This window comes from Penaeus japonicus, unplaced genomic scaffold, assembly GCF_977035675.1.
Source record: "Penaeus japonicus unplaced genomic scaffold, GWHDUDI00000001_assembly GWHDUDI00000014, whole genome shotgun sequence".
Taxonomy (NCBI): domain Eukaryota; kingdom Metazoa; phylum Arthropoda; class Malacostraca; order Decapoda; family Penaeidae; genus Penaeus; species Penaeus japonicus.
The window spans coordinates 9,604,093-9,621,592 of record NW_028234416.1 but is presented as its reverse complement, the minus strand read 5'-3'; the positions used below and the strand labels follow the sequence as shown (position 1 = coordinate 9,621,592).

Genomic DNA, 17,500 nt, shown 5'->3' with positions numbered 1-17,500 from the left:
AAAGCCAATGTCGTAATTTACAATAGCGTAGGCCTATTTGGTAAATAAGTATTGAAAGAATGGACATTTTTAAAGATTTGTCCCATTATATCTTATTCGTTTTGTTTGTTTGTTCGTTTGTTTGTTTGTTTGTTTTTTTTGGGGGGGGCTTTTTATTCATCTTTGCTCTTATTGCATATACTTAACTTTGCTTTACTTATCCATTATGTAAATATATTGTAAATCATGTTGGTGAAAATGTATAATCATTGTCAAACTGATTTTTGTTTATCATTGAAAGAAATACATGAACTGATTTCTCAGAAATTTTAATACTAATGTTCATTCCTATCAATTAATTTTAATTAAAGATTTAGACTCTCGTAAAAGAATTTAATTTTATCGAAAACCTTAATGATTTCGAGAGTATGAAGTTTTTGTCCTTCAGTAAACCGAAAAGGTCTTCCTTGTCGATTAATTAACTAATTAATTCAAAGTAAACATCGCATCAGCTTCTAAAGTATAAATAATTAAAGTCTTGATACATCGGCAGATTAAAAATTGCTTCAATATTTCGACATGCATCAAATATGAAACCGCTGAGACAACATAATTGATTAATTTGCGACCCGTACCTTCCTAAAAAAATAATAATAATGAATATAAAAAAATAGATAAATAGATAACAAACAGGTAAGAAAAAATGAAAAAATAAGTAAATCAATGAAAAAAATATAAATCAATAGATATCTCAGGAAAATTATACGAATACCTAAGTTATATTCCTCTCTAAGTGCACTTTCAAGTGCACGGATTCTAGACACCTTTCAAGTATACGGATTCTGCACACCTTTCAAGTACACGGATTCTGCACACCTTTCAAGTGCACTGATTCTGCACACCTTTCAAGTACACGGATTCTGCACACCTTTCAAGTGCACGGATTCTGCACACCTTTCAAGTACACGGATTCTGCACACCTTTCAAGTACACGGATTCTGCACACCTTTCAAGTGCACGGATTCTGCACACCTTTCAAGTGCACGGATTCTGCACACCTTTCAAGTACACGGATTCTGCACACCTTTCAAGTACACGGATTCTGCACACCTTTCAAGTGCACGGATTCTGCACACCTTTCAAGTACACGGATTCTGCACACCTTTCAAGTGCACGGATTCTGCACACCTTTCAAGTACACAGATTGTTCGCGCTCTTCAAGTGCACGGATTCTGCACACCTTTCAAGTACACGGATTCTGCACACCTTTCAAGTACACGGATTCTGCACACCTTTCAAGTACACGGATTCTGCACACCTTTCAAGTACACGGATTCTGCACACCTTTCAAGTACACAGATTCTGCACACCTTTCAAGTACACGGATTCTGCACACCTTTCAAGTACACGGATTCTGCACACCTTTCAAGTACACAGATTCTGCACACCTTTCAAGTGCACGGATTCTGCACACCTTTCAAGTGCACGGATTCTGCACACCTTTCAAGTGCACGGATTCTGCACACCTTTCAAGTACACGGATTCTGCACACCTTTCAAGTGCACGGATTCTGCACACCTTTCAAGTACACGGATTCTGCACACCTTTCAAGTACACGGATTCTGCACACCTTTCAAGTACACGGATTCTGCACACCTTTCAAGTACACGGATTCTGCACACCTTTCAAGTGCACGGATTCTGCACACCTTTCAAGTACACGGATTCTGCACACCTTTCAAGTACACGGATTCTGCACACCTTTCAAGTACACGGATTCTGCACACCTTTCAAGTACACGGATTCTGCACACCTTTCAAGTGCACGGATTCTGCACACCTTTCAAGTACACGGATTCTGCACACCTTTCAAGTACACGGATTCTGCACACCTTTCAAGTACACGGATTCTGCACACCTTTCAAGTACACGGATTCTGCACACCTTTCAAGTGCACAGATTCTGCACACCTTTCAAGTACACGGATTCTGCACACCTTTCAAGTACACGGATTCTGCACACCTTTCAAGTACACGGATTCTGCACACCTTTCAAGTGTACAGATTCTGCACACCTTTCAAGTGCACAGATTCTGCACACCTTTCAAGTGCACAGATTCTGCACACCTTTCAAGTGCACAGATTCTGCACACCTTTCAAGTACACAGATTCTGCACACCTTTCAAGTACACAGATTCTGCACACCTTTCAAGTGCACAGATTCTGCACACCTTTCAAGTGCACGGATTCTGCACACCTTTCAAGTACACGGATTCTGCACACCTTTCAAGTACACGGATTCTGCACACCTTTCAAGTGCACGGATTCTGCACACCTTTCAAGTACACGGATTCTGCACACCTTTCAAGTACACAGATTCTGCACACCTTTCAAGTACACGGATTCTGCACACCTTTCAAGTACACGGATTCTGCACACCTTTCAAGTACACGGATTCTGCACACCTTTCAAGTACACGGATTCTGCACACCTTTCAAGTACACGGATTCTGCACACCTTTCAAGTGCACAGATTCTGCACACCTTTCAAGTACACAGATTCTGCACACCTTTCAAGTACACAGATTCTGCACACCTTTCAAGTGCACAGATTCTGCACACCTTTCAAGTACACGGATTCTGCACACCTTTCAAGTGCACGGATTCTGCACACCTTTCAAGTACACGGATTCTGCACACCTTTCAAGTACACGGATTCTGCACACCTTTCAAGTACACGGATTCTGCACACCTTTCAAGTACACGGATTCTGCACACCTTTCAAGTGCACGGATTCTGCACACCTTTCAAGTACACGGATTCTGCACACCTTTCAAGTACACGGATTCTGCACACCTTTCAAGTGCACGGATTCTGCACACCTTTCAAGTGCACGGATTCTGCACACCTTTCAAGTACACGGATTCTGCACACCTTTCAAGTACACGGATTCTGCACACCTTTCAAGTACACAGATTCTGCACACCTTTCAAGTACACGGATTCTGCACACCTTTCAAGTACACGGATTCTGCACACCTTTCAAGTACACAGATTCTGCACACCTTTCAAGTACACGGATTCTGCACACCTTTCAAGTACACAGATTCTGCACACCTTTCAAGTACACAGATTCTGCACACCTTTCAAGTGCACAGATTCTGCACACCTTTCAACTGTACAGATTCTGCACACCTTTCAAGTACAAGGATTCTGCACACCTTTCAAGTACACGGATTCTGCACACCTCTCAAGTACACGGATTCTGCACACCTTTCAAGTACACGGATTCTGCACACCTTTCAAGTACACAGATTCTGCACACCTTTCAAGTACACGGATTCTGCACACCTTTCAAGTACACGGATTCTGCACACCTTTCAAGTACACGGATTCTGCACACCTTTCAAGTGCACGGATTCTGCACACCTTTCAAGTACACAGATTCTGCACACCTTTCAAGTGCACGGATTCTGCACACCTTTCAAGTACACGGATTCTGCACACCTTTCAAGTGCACAGATTCTGCACACCTTTCAAGTACACAGATTCTGTACACCTTTCAAGTACACGGATTATATACACCTTTCAAGTGCACGGATTCTGCAAACCTTTCAAGTGCACGGATTATATACACCTTTCAAGTGCACGGATTCTGCAAACCTTTCAAGTACACGGATTATATACACCTTTCAAGTGCACGGATTCTGCAAACCTTTCAAGTGCACGGATTCTGCACACCTTTCAAGTGCACGGATTCTGCACACCTTTTAAGTACACGGATTCTGCACAACTTTCAAGTGCACAGAGTCTGCACACCTTTCAAGTGCACGGATTCTGCACACCTTTCAAGTACACAGATTCTGCACACCTTTCAAGTGCACGGATTCTGCACACCTTTCAAGTACACAGATTCTGCGCACCTTTCAAGTACACGGATTCTGCACACCTTTCAAGTACACAGATTCTGCGCACCTTTCAAGTACACAGATTCTGCACACCTTTCAAGTGCACGGATTCTGCACACCTTTCAAGTACACGGATTCTGCACACCTTTCAATTGCACGGATTCTGCACACCTTTCAAGTGCACAGAGTCTGCACACCTTTCAAGTGCACGGATTCTGCACACCTTTCAATTGCACGGATTCTGCACACCTTTCAAGTGCACAGAGTCTGCACACCTTTCAAGTGCACGGATTTTGCACACCTTTCAAATACACAGATTCTGCACACCTTTCAATTGCACGGATTCTGCACACCTTTCAAGTGCACAGAGTCTGCACACCTTTCAATTGCACGGATTCTGCACACCTTTCAAGTACACGGATTCTGCACACCTTTCAAGTCAACGGATTCTGCACACCTTTCAAGTACACGGATTCTGCACACCTTTCAAGTCAACGGATTCTGCACACCTTTCAAGTACACGGATTCTGCACACCTTTCAAGTACACGGATTCTACAAACTTTTCAAGTGCACGGATTTTGTACATCGTTTAAATGCACAGATTCTTCACACCTATCAAGTGCACAGATTCTACACACCTTTCAAGTGCACAGATTCTGCACACCTTTCAAGTACACAGATTCTGCACACCTTTCAAGTGCACGGATTCTGCACACCTTTCAAGTACACGGATTCTGCACACCTTTCAAGTGCACGGATTTTGCACATCTTTCAAGTGCACGGATTCTGCACACCTTTCAAGTACACGGATTCTTCGCACCTTTCAAGTACACGGATTCTGCACACCTTTCAAGTGCACGTATTTTGCACACCTTTCAAGTACACGGATTCTGTACATCGTTTAAGTGCACGGATTCTGCACACCTTTCAAGTGCACAGATCCTGCACACCTTTCAAGTGCACGGATTCTGCACACCTTTCAAGTACACGGATTCTGCACACCTTTCAAGTACACGGATTTTGTACACCGTTTAAATCCACAGATTCTTCACACCTATCAAGTGCACAGATTCTACACACCTTTCAAGTGCACAGATTCTGCACACCTTTCAAGTACACAGATTCTACACACCTTGCAAGTACACAGATTCTGCACAGCTTTCAAGTGCACGGATTCTGCACACCTTTCAAGTACACGGATTCTGCACACCTTTCAAGTGCACTGATTCTGCACACCTTTCAAGTACACGGATTCTGCACACCTTTCAAGTACACGGATTTTGCACATCTTTCAAGTGCACGGATTCTGCACACCTTTCAAGTACACGGATTCTGCACACCTTTCAAGTACACAGATTCTGCACACCTTTCAAGTACACGGATTCTGCACACCTTTCAAGTGCATGGATTCTGCACACCTTTCAAGTACACAGATTCTGCGCACCTTTCAAGTACACGGATTCTGCACACCTTTCAAGTACACATATTCTGCACACCTTTCAAGTACATGGATTATATACACCTTTCAAGTTCACGGATTCTGTACACCTCTCAAGTACACGGATTCTGCACACCTTTCAAGTACACAGATTCTGCACATCTTTCAAGTACACAGATTCTGCACACCTTTTAAGTACACAGATTCTGCACATCTTTCAAGTACACAGATTCTGCACACCTTTTAAGTACACAGATTCTGCACATCTTTCAAGTACACAGATTCTGCACATCTTTCAAGTACACAGATTCTGCACACCTTTTAAGTACACAGATTCTGCACACCTTTCAAGTACACAGATTCTGCACATCTTTCAAGTACACAGATTCTGCACACCTTTTAAGTACACAGATTCTGCACACCTTTTAAGTACAAAGATTCTGCACACCTTTTAAGTGTACGGATTGATTATAATGATGATAACAAGAACACTGGTCATGATAATAATAACAATAATGATTATGATATTACTATTATTTAGGATAATAATGATAATGATAACAATACTGATGATGACAATTATAACAATGATACTTATGATAATGATAATAACAATAGTAATAATAATGATAATAATAATAAGAAGAAGAAGAAGAAGAAGAATGATAATAACGATAACGATGGTAATGATGATAATAAATGATAATGAATAATAATGTTGACGTTAATGATAATAAGAATAAGAAACATTATAGTGATAATTATAACAATATCAATAGTAATAATGATGGTGATGATAGAATAACAATAATGATATTAATAATAATTATGATAATGATATTGATAATAACAACAGCAAAACAATTGTAAAAATTAAAATAACAATAATAATGATAATAGTTATAATAATAACAATAATAATGATAATAGTTATGATAATAACAAAAATGAAAATGATAGTAATGGCAATACTATTAAAGATAATAACAGCAGTGATACTCATGTTAGTAAGATCATTGATAACAACAATAATAACAACAATGACAATGATAAAGAAAACAATGACATTAATCATTATTGCAATGATGTCGGTAATAATACTGCAATGATAACGATAATAATAGTGATAATGATAATGATGATGGTGATGATTCTAATAAAAATAATAATACTAATGATAATAATAATGATAATAATAAACATAATGATAATGATAATAATAATTGTGATAATAATATTGAGGAACAATGTGACACAAAGGCAGATGATCTGTTTAATGTTTACTGGATATTCATGTGGATTTTCGAAAATATGTTTTACAAACTTTCTTCTTGGCACATTCTAACGGATTCCAAAATGGGACATAATCTAATAACTAGTCAAAAGAAAATTTTAAAGGTGTTCATTAATGGTGACTTTTATAAAACCTACATCTAACAGATCTATTTTTTTGCAATTCTGTTTTTTATGATTACGAGGACAGGAAAAAGTTTCAATTTTTCGTGACTGCAAATAGGTGTGTATGGGGAGGGGGGGGGCTGTTTTGATATCCTCTCAAGAAATATTTGACACTCATTAAGGTATGTGTATGAAAAAATAAGCATTTGGTATTATAAATCAAAGCTTTAGATTTATTAATGGAAATAAAGTACGCGTCCTCCAGGTGCCGAGCGTGAGGGTGTTCTGAAATGCAGGGCGTGCCAGATCGAGAAACCGCCCTGGGCCCAACAGAAAGGAAACAAGCGCCGTCCTATATCTTAAAAACTATCGGTCACTAGCCACTCCATGAGGAAATAAGTGCCGTCCTATATCTTAAAAGCTATCGGTCGCTAGCCACTCCATGAGGAAACAAGCGCCGTCCTATATCTTAAAAACTATCGGTCACTAGCCACTCCATGAGGAAACAAGTGCCGTCCTATATCTTAAAAACTCCATGAGGAAACAAGTGCCGTCCTATATCTTAAAAACTATCGGTCGCTAGCCACTCCATGAGGAAACAAGCGCCGTCCTATATCTTAAAAACTATCGGTCACTAGCCACTCCATGAGTCCAGAATTGCTCGAGTTGCCAATCAAACGAACAGGACGTGTTACATATCTCGTTCGATTCGATAGGAGGTGGAGATTGGAAAGGGGGTATTGCAATTGGGTCATTAAAACACCATATACTGTACAATTCCACATGCAATTTTAGATAAATCCGAGACAATAACTTGTGAGCCACAATTCTATCCTGACAAGTAAGTATGATCTTGTCCACCCCAACACTTTCCTTGCTAATTTTCCGTCTCCTTAAGGTGTGCTGTCCACCCAGATTGGATAGGACTAGCCTAGGGTAATGGTAGGAAATAAATACGCGATTGTAGTAGTAATATCATTTGTTACTATCATGTGTCCATATTCAAGAAATGCTTATTATAGGTATACATATAAAAATAAATATACAATAGTCATTTCAGTGTAAACGTCCAAACTTCTATTTTTTATAGTAAACATCTTTAACCTTTAAACATCTTTAAAGGGTAACTCCAAGAAACGTTAATGCCTCCAATGTAAATAACAAACACAACAAAGGCTCTAGGTTTAATGTTCCTTTTTGTTTTCTTCTCTCTCTCTCTCTCTCTCTCTCTCTCTCTCTCTAAGTGGCGAGCAGAACCAGGGCTGAGTAAGTTAGCTAAGTATAAACATTACACTTATTGTATATTTTCCCAGTATGAGAATTTTAAAGCTGTTTTTCTTTACGACGTGGAAATATTTCCTGTCGAGTAAACTGCAATTCTAAACATGCATCTAGGAATTTTGAGATTAACCAGAAATACGATTCTTTTGTAAGCTGACTTTTGGTAAGATTAATTTGTGATATTCCTTTTATACCTGAGTATATTTGATCAATATACGATTTGTGTGCGTTTGATGCAAAAGCATTAGATTATATCTTTTACAAATCCTACTGAAGATAAGCTTGTTTAAGACATAGAAACGTTTAAAGGAAACGTATTCATCAAAGTTATTAAAGTATTGTTGATATCAAATTCCTGTTTCTACTACCACATTATAAGTTATTGATAACATTAATTATCCCACCGTCTGTGACACTGAATATTGCAATAGTATCAGTAATTGAAGCAAACATGATAGTGATAACAATAACTATGTCATTATGAAGTTGAATCATTAGTGCTAATGTTGTAATAATGATAATAGCATTAATGATAAGTCTGCTAATACTAATGAAGTGTTTACATCTTTTACATCAGTAGTGGTAGTTTAGTGATGTCATTGCTATTGATGTTTCTATTACTAACTTTAATTATTATCATTATTCATTAACATTGCCATCATTACCATATTATTGCTCGTCATTTATAGTCGTGCCTGGGTAACAAAATGTAATAGTCATACAGTATACTTGAAAGTTGTTGAAAATGACTTGGTGCATTTGAAATCTTCATGTGATTTTGTACCTCTCACTATCCTACGCCAGCTTTGCTTTTCACTTTCTTCTTCTTAATCTATATTTTTGGGAAGATATAGTTTGTATCTTGAAAATGAACATCTATTTCATAACAATTTGTGTGTCAGGAATCTAAATACAGTAGATATAGATATATAGATATATTTAATGCTACCAAAACATTGATCAGTGCTACACTTTCCATTGAATTCGTGGAAGAATAGATGAGCGTTATGTATTTCAATCCCTTCATAAGAGTATGTTGCAATCTCTCGACAATTGAGATACAGTTTTGTTCTTAATTGGTAGACATGGTTAAAGCTGTCAGCAAAAGTATGACTGTTTTTAAGTGAAGTTATCATATCACTTTACACATTTCTTCAGTCGAATCTGTCTGTTATATTTGTCTTTTTCAGATGAACAAGCTGTCGCACTTAAGCCTAGAAAGGAACTTACAATAGGCAAGCTATTTAAAGCAGAAATTGCTTGCGAAATTGATCTCTCTATCAGAAGCAATAAACCCTCTTGCCTTTTCTCTCTGTTCACCCTTTCCCTTTCCCGCATTGCTTGTTCCTTCCATTTATCTGTTTTATCCCCGTTTCCCTTTCCTTCAACCGCATCGCCGCCCACGCCCTCACTATCCGTCAGCATCCTGCGTGTCCGTCACCGAATCCCCCTCCGTGTCTTTCTTTTCCTCGGCGATCGGCTCCAGGCCGGCCATGGCCACGGCGTCGAAGGACTTCTTCGGATGGGACTCGGGCGGCTTCTCCTTATCGTCCGAGCCGTCGTCTTCATCCTCGACCGTCTTGAGGATGTCGTCGGTGATCGTCTTGAGATCCTCCTCGCCCAGGATCACGTGCCCGTCGGGTTCCTCCACCGGGGCGATCCTCGTGCCCAAGGTGGACGAACTGTGGGATCAGGAGAGCAGGTTAGTGTGTCTGATGATTGGAATTATGTCTGTTGATTATAAGCTTGTAGACTTGTAGACACAGGTTTTATCATGTGGTAAAGGGATGGAGTTGTGTTTGCGTGCACATGTGTGTTTGTGTGTGTGTGTGTGTGTGTGTGTGTGTGTGTGTGTGTGTGTGTGTGTGTGTGTGTGTGTGTGTGTTTGTGTTTGTGTTTGTGTGTGTGTGCGTGTGTGTGTGTGTGTGTGAGTAAGTGTGTATAAAGGAAAATGCTTACTTTGGTCGACTTTTCAGCGAGATAGTCCCATCCTCTGAATACTTTTTGGACACTGTTGGAAGTCACATAGAAATGTTAATTGTGTTCCAACAGTAACATCTACCTTAATCTAAACTAGTATACTCTGTCAAATTTTCTCTAAAATACATGTTATTTGAAAAAAAAAATCATCATCATCATTACATAGACACCATATTAGCCAGTAGAATATTCACTGAAACCCACGTACTCCTCACAAAGGCTACTTCAAATTGCTTCACTAATAGTATACAAATATATCTCGCAAGCATTACATCATGATTATAAGCATTAAGCATATTACCTCAAAACTTATTCAACAAACACAACGACATTAACTTACCTTTTCTGTCTGCTTCGTTCTGAAATCATATAAATGTGTAAATAAGGTAAATAAGCTTAAGTGTAAATAAGCTTAAGGTATTTCTTTGTCAAGAACAGGCATCATCAAAGACTAGGATCATTCGAATATATCTTTATATATATATATATTATTTAAATTAGATATATTACTGCTTCTTAACAAAACAGTTAAGAAAATCTTCTTCACGATCAAGATAAGAATATGAAATTGAACAAATTAACAAGTCATTATGCTAGATAACTGAAAACACAAACAAAGTAATGGGTACTCTATATTTCATCATTAATACGTACCTCGATCAGAGTAGATTTTATACCAGCATCCGGCGAGATAACACGCCCTGCAACAGGAATTCATGTTATCAGTCTAGTCTTAATGGATCATCTTATTGCATTGTCACGTTCAACAATAATCGTTGTGTGAATCTTTATATTACTGAGCATTCTCTCCCTTTTCCATTTCTCTTTCTCTCTAGCTTCTTGTATTTGTGTTTATATATTCACATATATATATATATATATATATATATATATATATATATATATATATATATATATATATATATATATTTTACCTCCACCTTTGACTCCGAGCTCGGGTCCTCTCAGAGTGAATCCCCGGCTCCTAACCAAACCTCCCTCCCTGACCTTGACTCGAGCTCGGGTCCTCAGAGTGACAATCCCGGCTCCTAACCATTACACTACACGACCCAACAAAAGGGTCATCTAACCAGGTGCCTTACATCCACCATGGAATTTACCTATATACTCTTAGCAGAGCAGTGATAGCGTGGTTTTATAGACAATCCCCGTGAGCTCTTGGCAGAAATGAAATAGAAATTCAAGTCACAAATCAGGTATATATATATATATATATATATAGATATATATACACATTAAAAAAAAAAATATAGATATATATATATATATTCATGTGTATATATATTATATATGTTATATAATATATATATATATATATATATATATATAAATTAATATGTATATATATATATAATATATATATATATGTGTATATATATATATATATATATATATATATATATATATATATATATATATATATAGTTATGTCTGTGTATATATATACATATATATATATATATATCTATATATATATATATATATATATATATATATATATCCATGTGTATATATCTATATAAATATATATATATGTATATATCTATATATATATATCCATGTATATATATATATATATATATATATATATATATATATATATATATATATATACACACACACACACACACATTCCCTCCCAATATAAAGGACAAAAGCGCCACGGCCCGAGGCAGGCGCGCTCGGCCCGGCGCGACACCCACCATTCTCGTCCCTCTGCTTGAAGTTGATCTGAATGGTCCCCTCGTCGTCGGACTCGTCCCCCAACGCCGACAGGGACGGCAGGTTCAGAGACTCGTCCGAGAGGTTCAGGTTCGTGCCGTTCTGTGAAGGAGCGAGGTCGTTGGTGATGACTGTGGGATTGCGCACCTGTATATTTCTGTATAGCCATAGAACTAGGTATATGTATGTGTTTATTTCAGTTAATTTCAAATCAACAAGAAACCAATTCTGTATCAAAAAGTTATCACTCGACCCACCTCCCCTACTAAGGTGATTTTCCTCGTAGGTGTATTGGGACTTTGCAGAGTCATCTGAGTCGAGGAGGACATCCGGGATGCTGACCTCAGCTGGCTAGGTCGCCTCTTCATCTGACGTATTGACACTGTGCTTCCTAAAATCACAGAGATACACTTATTAGTAGTATGGCTTCGGGCGACGGACGCCATGGGTAGGAGATTATGAAGGACCCTTCTGTCACGTAGTAGTCCTCCGTGTGGGTTTGTTTGATTTTCTTTCTTTCTTTCTTCTGTCAAATACTAAAGGGACACCATTGTTATTACAATTATTTTTTTTATCTCAGACCATTTCGCATTGCCTTCATGGACGTGCGTATAGTAACTATAGTCAACATGGATATTCAAACTATTCATTTAGTTTCGATCTGTGACCCACTTATGCAACAAACTCTTCTTGAATGCTCTGATTGGTGGTATCATTGTTAGAAACCGTTCTGTGAAAATCAGATGTTGTGTTTTGTTGTCATTTGCTTGCTCCGTCTTGCTTGTTTTATTTGTTTCTTTGCTTCTGACTGCTTTACTTCTTTGTTCTTGTTTTGTTCTCTTGTTCTTTGTCTTCGTTTGTTTTAGACAGCTAGTTGTTAATACCCTGTTATTCGGTTTACATGTTTGGTTTGCTCGAGTAGCGTGTATGCATTGGATGTTTTATCTTCTTTCTGTTTTGTCATTGTCTGTTTCTCTTGTTTTACTTCATTTTCATATTTCTTAATCTCAAAAGGATTATCCTGAAATGTACTGCCCTTTTTTGCCACAGAACTGTTCTTACTTTTTTTGTTGTTTCATTTTTACTTTGGCTCTGTAGTATTTTGTGTATGTAATAATTTCCCTTCGTTTGTATTTCGTGCTTAATGTTGCTTTACACCTTATGTGTTTTTCGTATGCTTCAATTAATGATCGTTAATAAATGTTGTGTATTGTTCGAAATGTCTGCAATCCTACACGCTGATCCTTGTTAATTACTCTAGTTTATTCATGAATGATGGATAGTCATTTGATTTACACCTTTGAATTGATGGAATAAACAGAATATTTTCCTTAAAGGTAAACATATGAAATAATTCGATTGGTAACAATGTGGATCTTAATCAATATCATGGTAATTCAACAGAGTTCAGCAACCTCTATTTTGGTCAAACATTTCAAGTAAATGTATTTTGTAAAGGGACATTTTACATATGCCTCAACATCAAACACTGCCTCCAAATACAGTTTTACTAATTACAGTAGAAATGAATAATGCATTCACATTAACATTTCAAATCAGCACATATACACTGAAAAGGACTATAGCATTTTGAAAAGGTCGTTCACTTTTAGAATTTCATCCTGTAGATATTAGATATACAATATATCACAATATACACGAAACATCAGGTGATCAGACCATTACCTACACGAAAATTGACTGCCAAGACCAGATGGTCAGCGACACTTCTTGTAAAAAATACCATGAGAAACGACCTGAAGAAGGCACTGACAGCAAACCTCAAGACCTAAGCCACCTTCCGATATACCCAAGACCAAGTGGGTATGCTATGGCAAGCGAAGGAAGAACCACAGCACTGGAACGACCTGAAGTATAGCGCCTGCCTTGGGAATCCGTTGGCAGTGCGATAGCTTGGATTTAAAAAGTCCACCAGAGAGTCATCGACAACGGAAGGACCAGATGTGGAAGTTGAGGAGTACTCGACGGTGGAAGAATGGCTCGCGGAACATCCGGAGATGGAACTTTCCCTGAGGAGTAGTCGGTAGTGGAGGAATCACTTGCGAAACGGCCTGGAGTCGCCTGAGGAGCAGTCGTTTGTTTACATGAAGTAATGGCCGCCATCAACGGAAGTGAGGCAAGTACTATGTCCGTCTCGGCGAGAGAGGCAGACGACTGGTCGGATAATTCTGTAGAAAGCAATCAGTCGGAACAGATTGTAGGCAGGGTTGCAAGCGACAGAACAGCGCAGAGTGAATGAAGGCAGCCCCAGGAGCTGAGTCATCGCTTGCATTGTATCTCGAGCAGTGGTTAGCTAAGGTCGAGTAGCCAAAGGCCAGTGTACAGTCGTCAGCCTTAGGGTTAAGGCGAATGTCAAAGTAGCGTGCTTCCGGATGAAAAATGTGGTGGATGTGACGAGAACATAACGAGGGCGAAGCAGATGCAAAAATAGGGAAAATGAGCAGAGGGCGGGGACGCGAGGACGGAATGTAATAAGGGCGGATCGAGTCATGCGAGCATACAGTCATTAACGTAAGACACAGAAATTGGCAGTGAGGGAGAGTGCGATGGATCAGTACAGTTCAATTCACTGACATTTGCGAAGGGAAACTGCAGCCGAAAGTTATGCAATCTGGTCCAACCTTTAAAGCCACCTCATCTGATTATCACAACTGAAACTTACCGTGCTGGCCGGATTGCCTCTGGGCACATCGCCATCTCACCAGCCCAGCACCAGCAGTCTTCATATCTAAAAAGTAGTGCTGCAATGCGCAATGTAACAGCATTCGTCATGGCCAAAGTCTCTATAATTTGCCACACACATTGGTACCCAAGTCTTAATTGATTTTATTGGGCAGGTGGATACCTAACGTCATAAGTGAATTTAAGATTTTTTTTGTGCAACGTCTCTGAAAACAGGAAATAGACACACTGCAAGGGCAGAAAAGGGAAGTTGCCAGAGGAGAAAACATGCGGTTTTTCTCTAAACCAGTAATTCCCAAAGTGTGTGCCGCCATTATCTCCTTTGTGTGTAGCGATAATACGGGTATATCAATCCGTAAACAGAACTCCTCGCATTAAACAGACATCCATAATGACTGCATCTTTAAAATTCAAATACAGGGAAGTGTCACTCGAAACTTTCTGGATTGATATTGATAAAAGAATTCCCAAATTTAGCGAAAAGAGATCTGAAAATACTTCTCCAGTTTTCAACCTCGTATTTGTGTGAACAAGGATTATCAACTCTCATTAATACAGAAAGTAAGAGAAGGTCAAGACTGCTAAATGTTGAAGAAGAAATGAAGTGAGCCTTGCCGGTGTCCCTCTTAATAGACCGCGGATATGCAAATCCATTCAAGCTTATATGTCTCACTAAGAAGGTAAGTGTGCATGTTGATGATAATCTTAAAAGGAATGGACAAGTCTGATTATGTGTGTATGTATATATATATATGTGTGTGTGTGTGTGTGTGTGTGTGTGTGTGTGTGTGTGTGTGTAAAAACAAATACATACATATATAAAAATTATATATATATATATATATATATATATATATATATATATACATATATATATATATATAGATAGATAGATAGATAGATAGATAGATATAGATATAGATATAGATATATACATGTATATATATATATATAATATATATATATAAATATATATATATATATATATATATATTATATATATATATATATATATATATATATATATAATATATATATACTATATTATATATATATATTATATATAATATATATATATATATATATATAATTATATATATATATATATATATATATATAATATATATATATATTATATATATATTATATATATATATATAAAATATATATATATATATATATATATATGGTAAGTGTACTAAATAGTAAATACTAAATAGTTTGAAACCCACTACTCTAACCTGTAAAATCACGTTAATTAATTAAAGGCAACAGGACGGACCGATTTTGGCAAATCCGAGAGATTTGGAGAGAGGAAGTGGAGGGAAATTGCACAGCCATGTTTAATCGGCGGATCATCCTGGGAAGCGCAGTTGGTGCTCATTAAGTGCATCATCATTTGCAGAACCATGGTGGACAGAAACGAGAAATGGAAGATGGGAATATAACAATATTTTTCCTAGGTTATTTGCTAGGGCTAGGAAGATTTTTTTTTCTTTCTTTCTTTCTTTTTTTTTTCTTTCTTTCTTTTTGGTAATTTTATATCTATACCTTTGCGTGTGATTTTATATTCCTATATCTTGGTTTTCAAATTTAATTCATGCTTTTAGGATTAACATATAGTGGATAGTGGATATAGTGTGAATAGAGTGATACATCTTGCGTTAGAGTTAACCAGAGTAGATAGGAAGTTCATTCACAAGAAATAGGAAATTAATTCACAAGAGATATGAAGTTCATTCACAAGAGATATGAAGTTCATTCACAAGAGATATGAAGTTCATTCACAAGAGATATGAAGTTCATTCACAAGAGATATGAAGTTCATTCACACGAGATATGAAGTTCATTCACAAGAGGAAATTAATTCACAAGAGATAGGAAGTTATTTCATAACTAAATAGATATCAAAGTATATTAAAAAAAGTCAGAGCACAGTAAAATCGAGGGTCTGTTGGAAGTCTGGTCAGGTCGCCGCCTGTTGTTCAGCGACAGGAGGTAAGGCTGATTTTATATCTTCTGTGATTGATGTTTGCTTTGGTCATGATTATGTTTGTTTGTTTTTTGCATGGCGATATTGGATTATTTTAGTTAAGTTTGAATCGCATTGATTCATGGCTTACAATTACATAGTTTCGTGATTGTCTTGTTTTGCGAGCTCCTTTTTTGAGAGAAATCTTATCCATTGAGCTGCTTTGTAATTTCAATGTATTTTGTATTGTGATCTGGTATTGCTAAAATGTTAAAAGTTTGCTTAATATTTAGTATTGCAATTTCATCTTGTTGATTACTAGCCATCTCCGTTGCTGAAAATTAATAAGTGTTTTGATTTTAATCTACTTTACTTGGTAAATTAAATTTCATTGCATCAAGTTGAATATCAACTACATGATCCGTATACAGTTTACTGGTCGATTATCTTAAGATCTCTATAATACAAAGATGAAAGGGCGCAAATGAAAAATTAGTAAGGCCAATTAAATAATTTATTGATTGAACAGAATAAGGTTATTAGCACATCGAACTTCAATCTTTAACAGTTGGAGTGTAGTGAGGCTACAGCATATACAATCTTCATTACATGAAAGATTCTACTGAAAGCTTTTGATTATGTCACATCTGCAAAATTACCGTTACACCATGCAATCAAAGGAAACTGGAGGGACAGCTACTTGTACGAATTAATTCCTTCAATCCTACAGTGTCTGTCTGTGGCAAGTGTGCTGAACTAGGATACTTTCATAGTTTTGTCACCTCCCGTCGTCCTGTTGTGGTTTGAACTTCCGTGACCCAATAAATACACACACTTTGGGAACGTGAACACAGGAAGACAGTATTTGCAAGAACATGCTCATTTACGTGGCGTTCGTCTCCATGGTCTAAATTTCTTATTTGTCTTTTCTACCGGTCTGTCTGAATCCTGTACCCACACACCTGTAATAACATTCTGTAGTACATATTCTCCAACACGAAATGAGATGTGGAACGTCAATGAAATAACCCACAGAGGCAAAAAAAATATATATATCGTTTAAAAAGACAAGAATGAAAACTTAGTCTAAGTTAGATATTCA

The 17,500-nt window shown here is 37.5% G+C and overlaps 1 protein-coding gene across 1 annotated transcript in view; it reads right to left on the bottom strand.

The window, feature by feature from the left end:
* Nucleotides 1-7,931: 7,931 nt before the first annotated feature.
* Nucleotides 7,932-17,500, bottom strand: part of LOC122248314 (bestrophin-4) — a 66,815-nt gene continuing 57,246 nt past the window's right edge. Inside the window, exons 10-15 of the mRNA XM_043008259.2 lie at nucleotides 11,981-12,114; nucleotides 11,705-11,825; nucleotides 10,635-10,681; nucleotides 10,321-10,339; nucleotides 9,960-10,011; nucleotides 7,932-9,682 (exon numbers count right to left, since the gene is read on the bottom strand). Coding sequence (XP_042864193.2) covers nucleotides 9,412-9,682; nucleotides 9,960-10,011; nucleotides 10,321-10,339; nucleotides 10,635-10,681; nucleotides 11,705-11,825; nucleotides 11,981-12,114 — 644 coding nt within the window. The 3' untranslated portion in view covers nucleotides 7,932-9,411. The remainder of the gene's footprint in view (nucleotides 9,683-9,959; nucleotides 10,012-10,320; nucleotides 10,340-10,634; nucleotides 10,682-11,704; nucleotides 11,826-11,980; nucleotides 12,115-17,500) is intronic.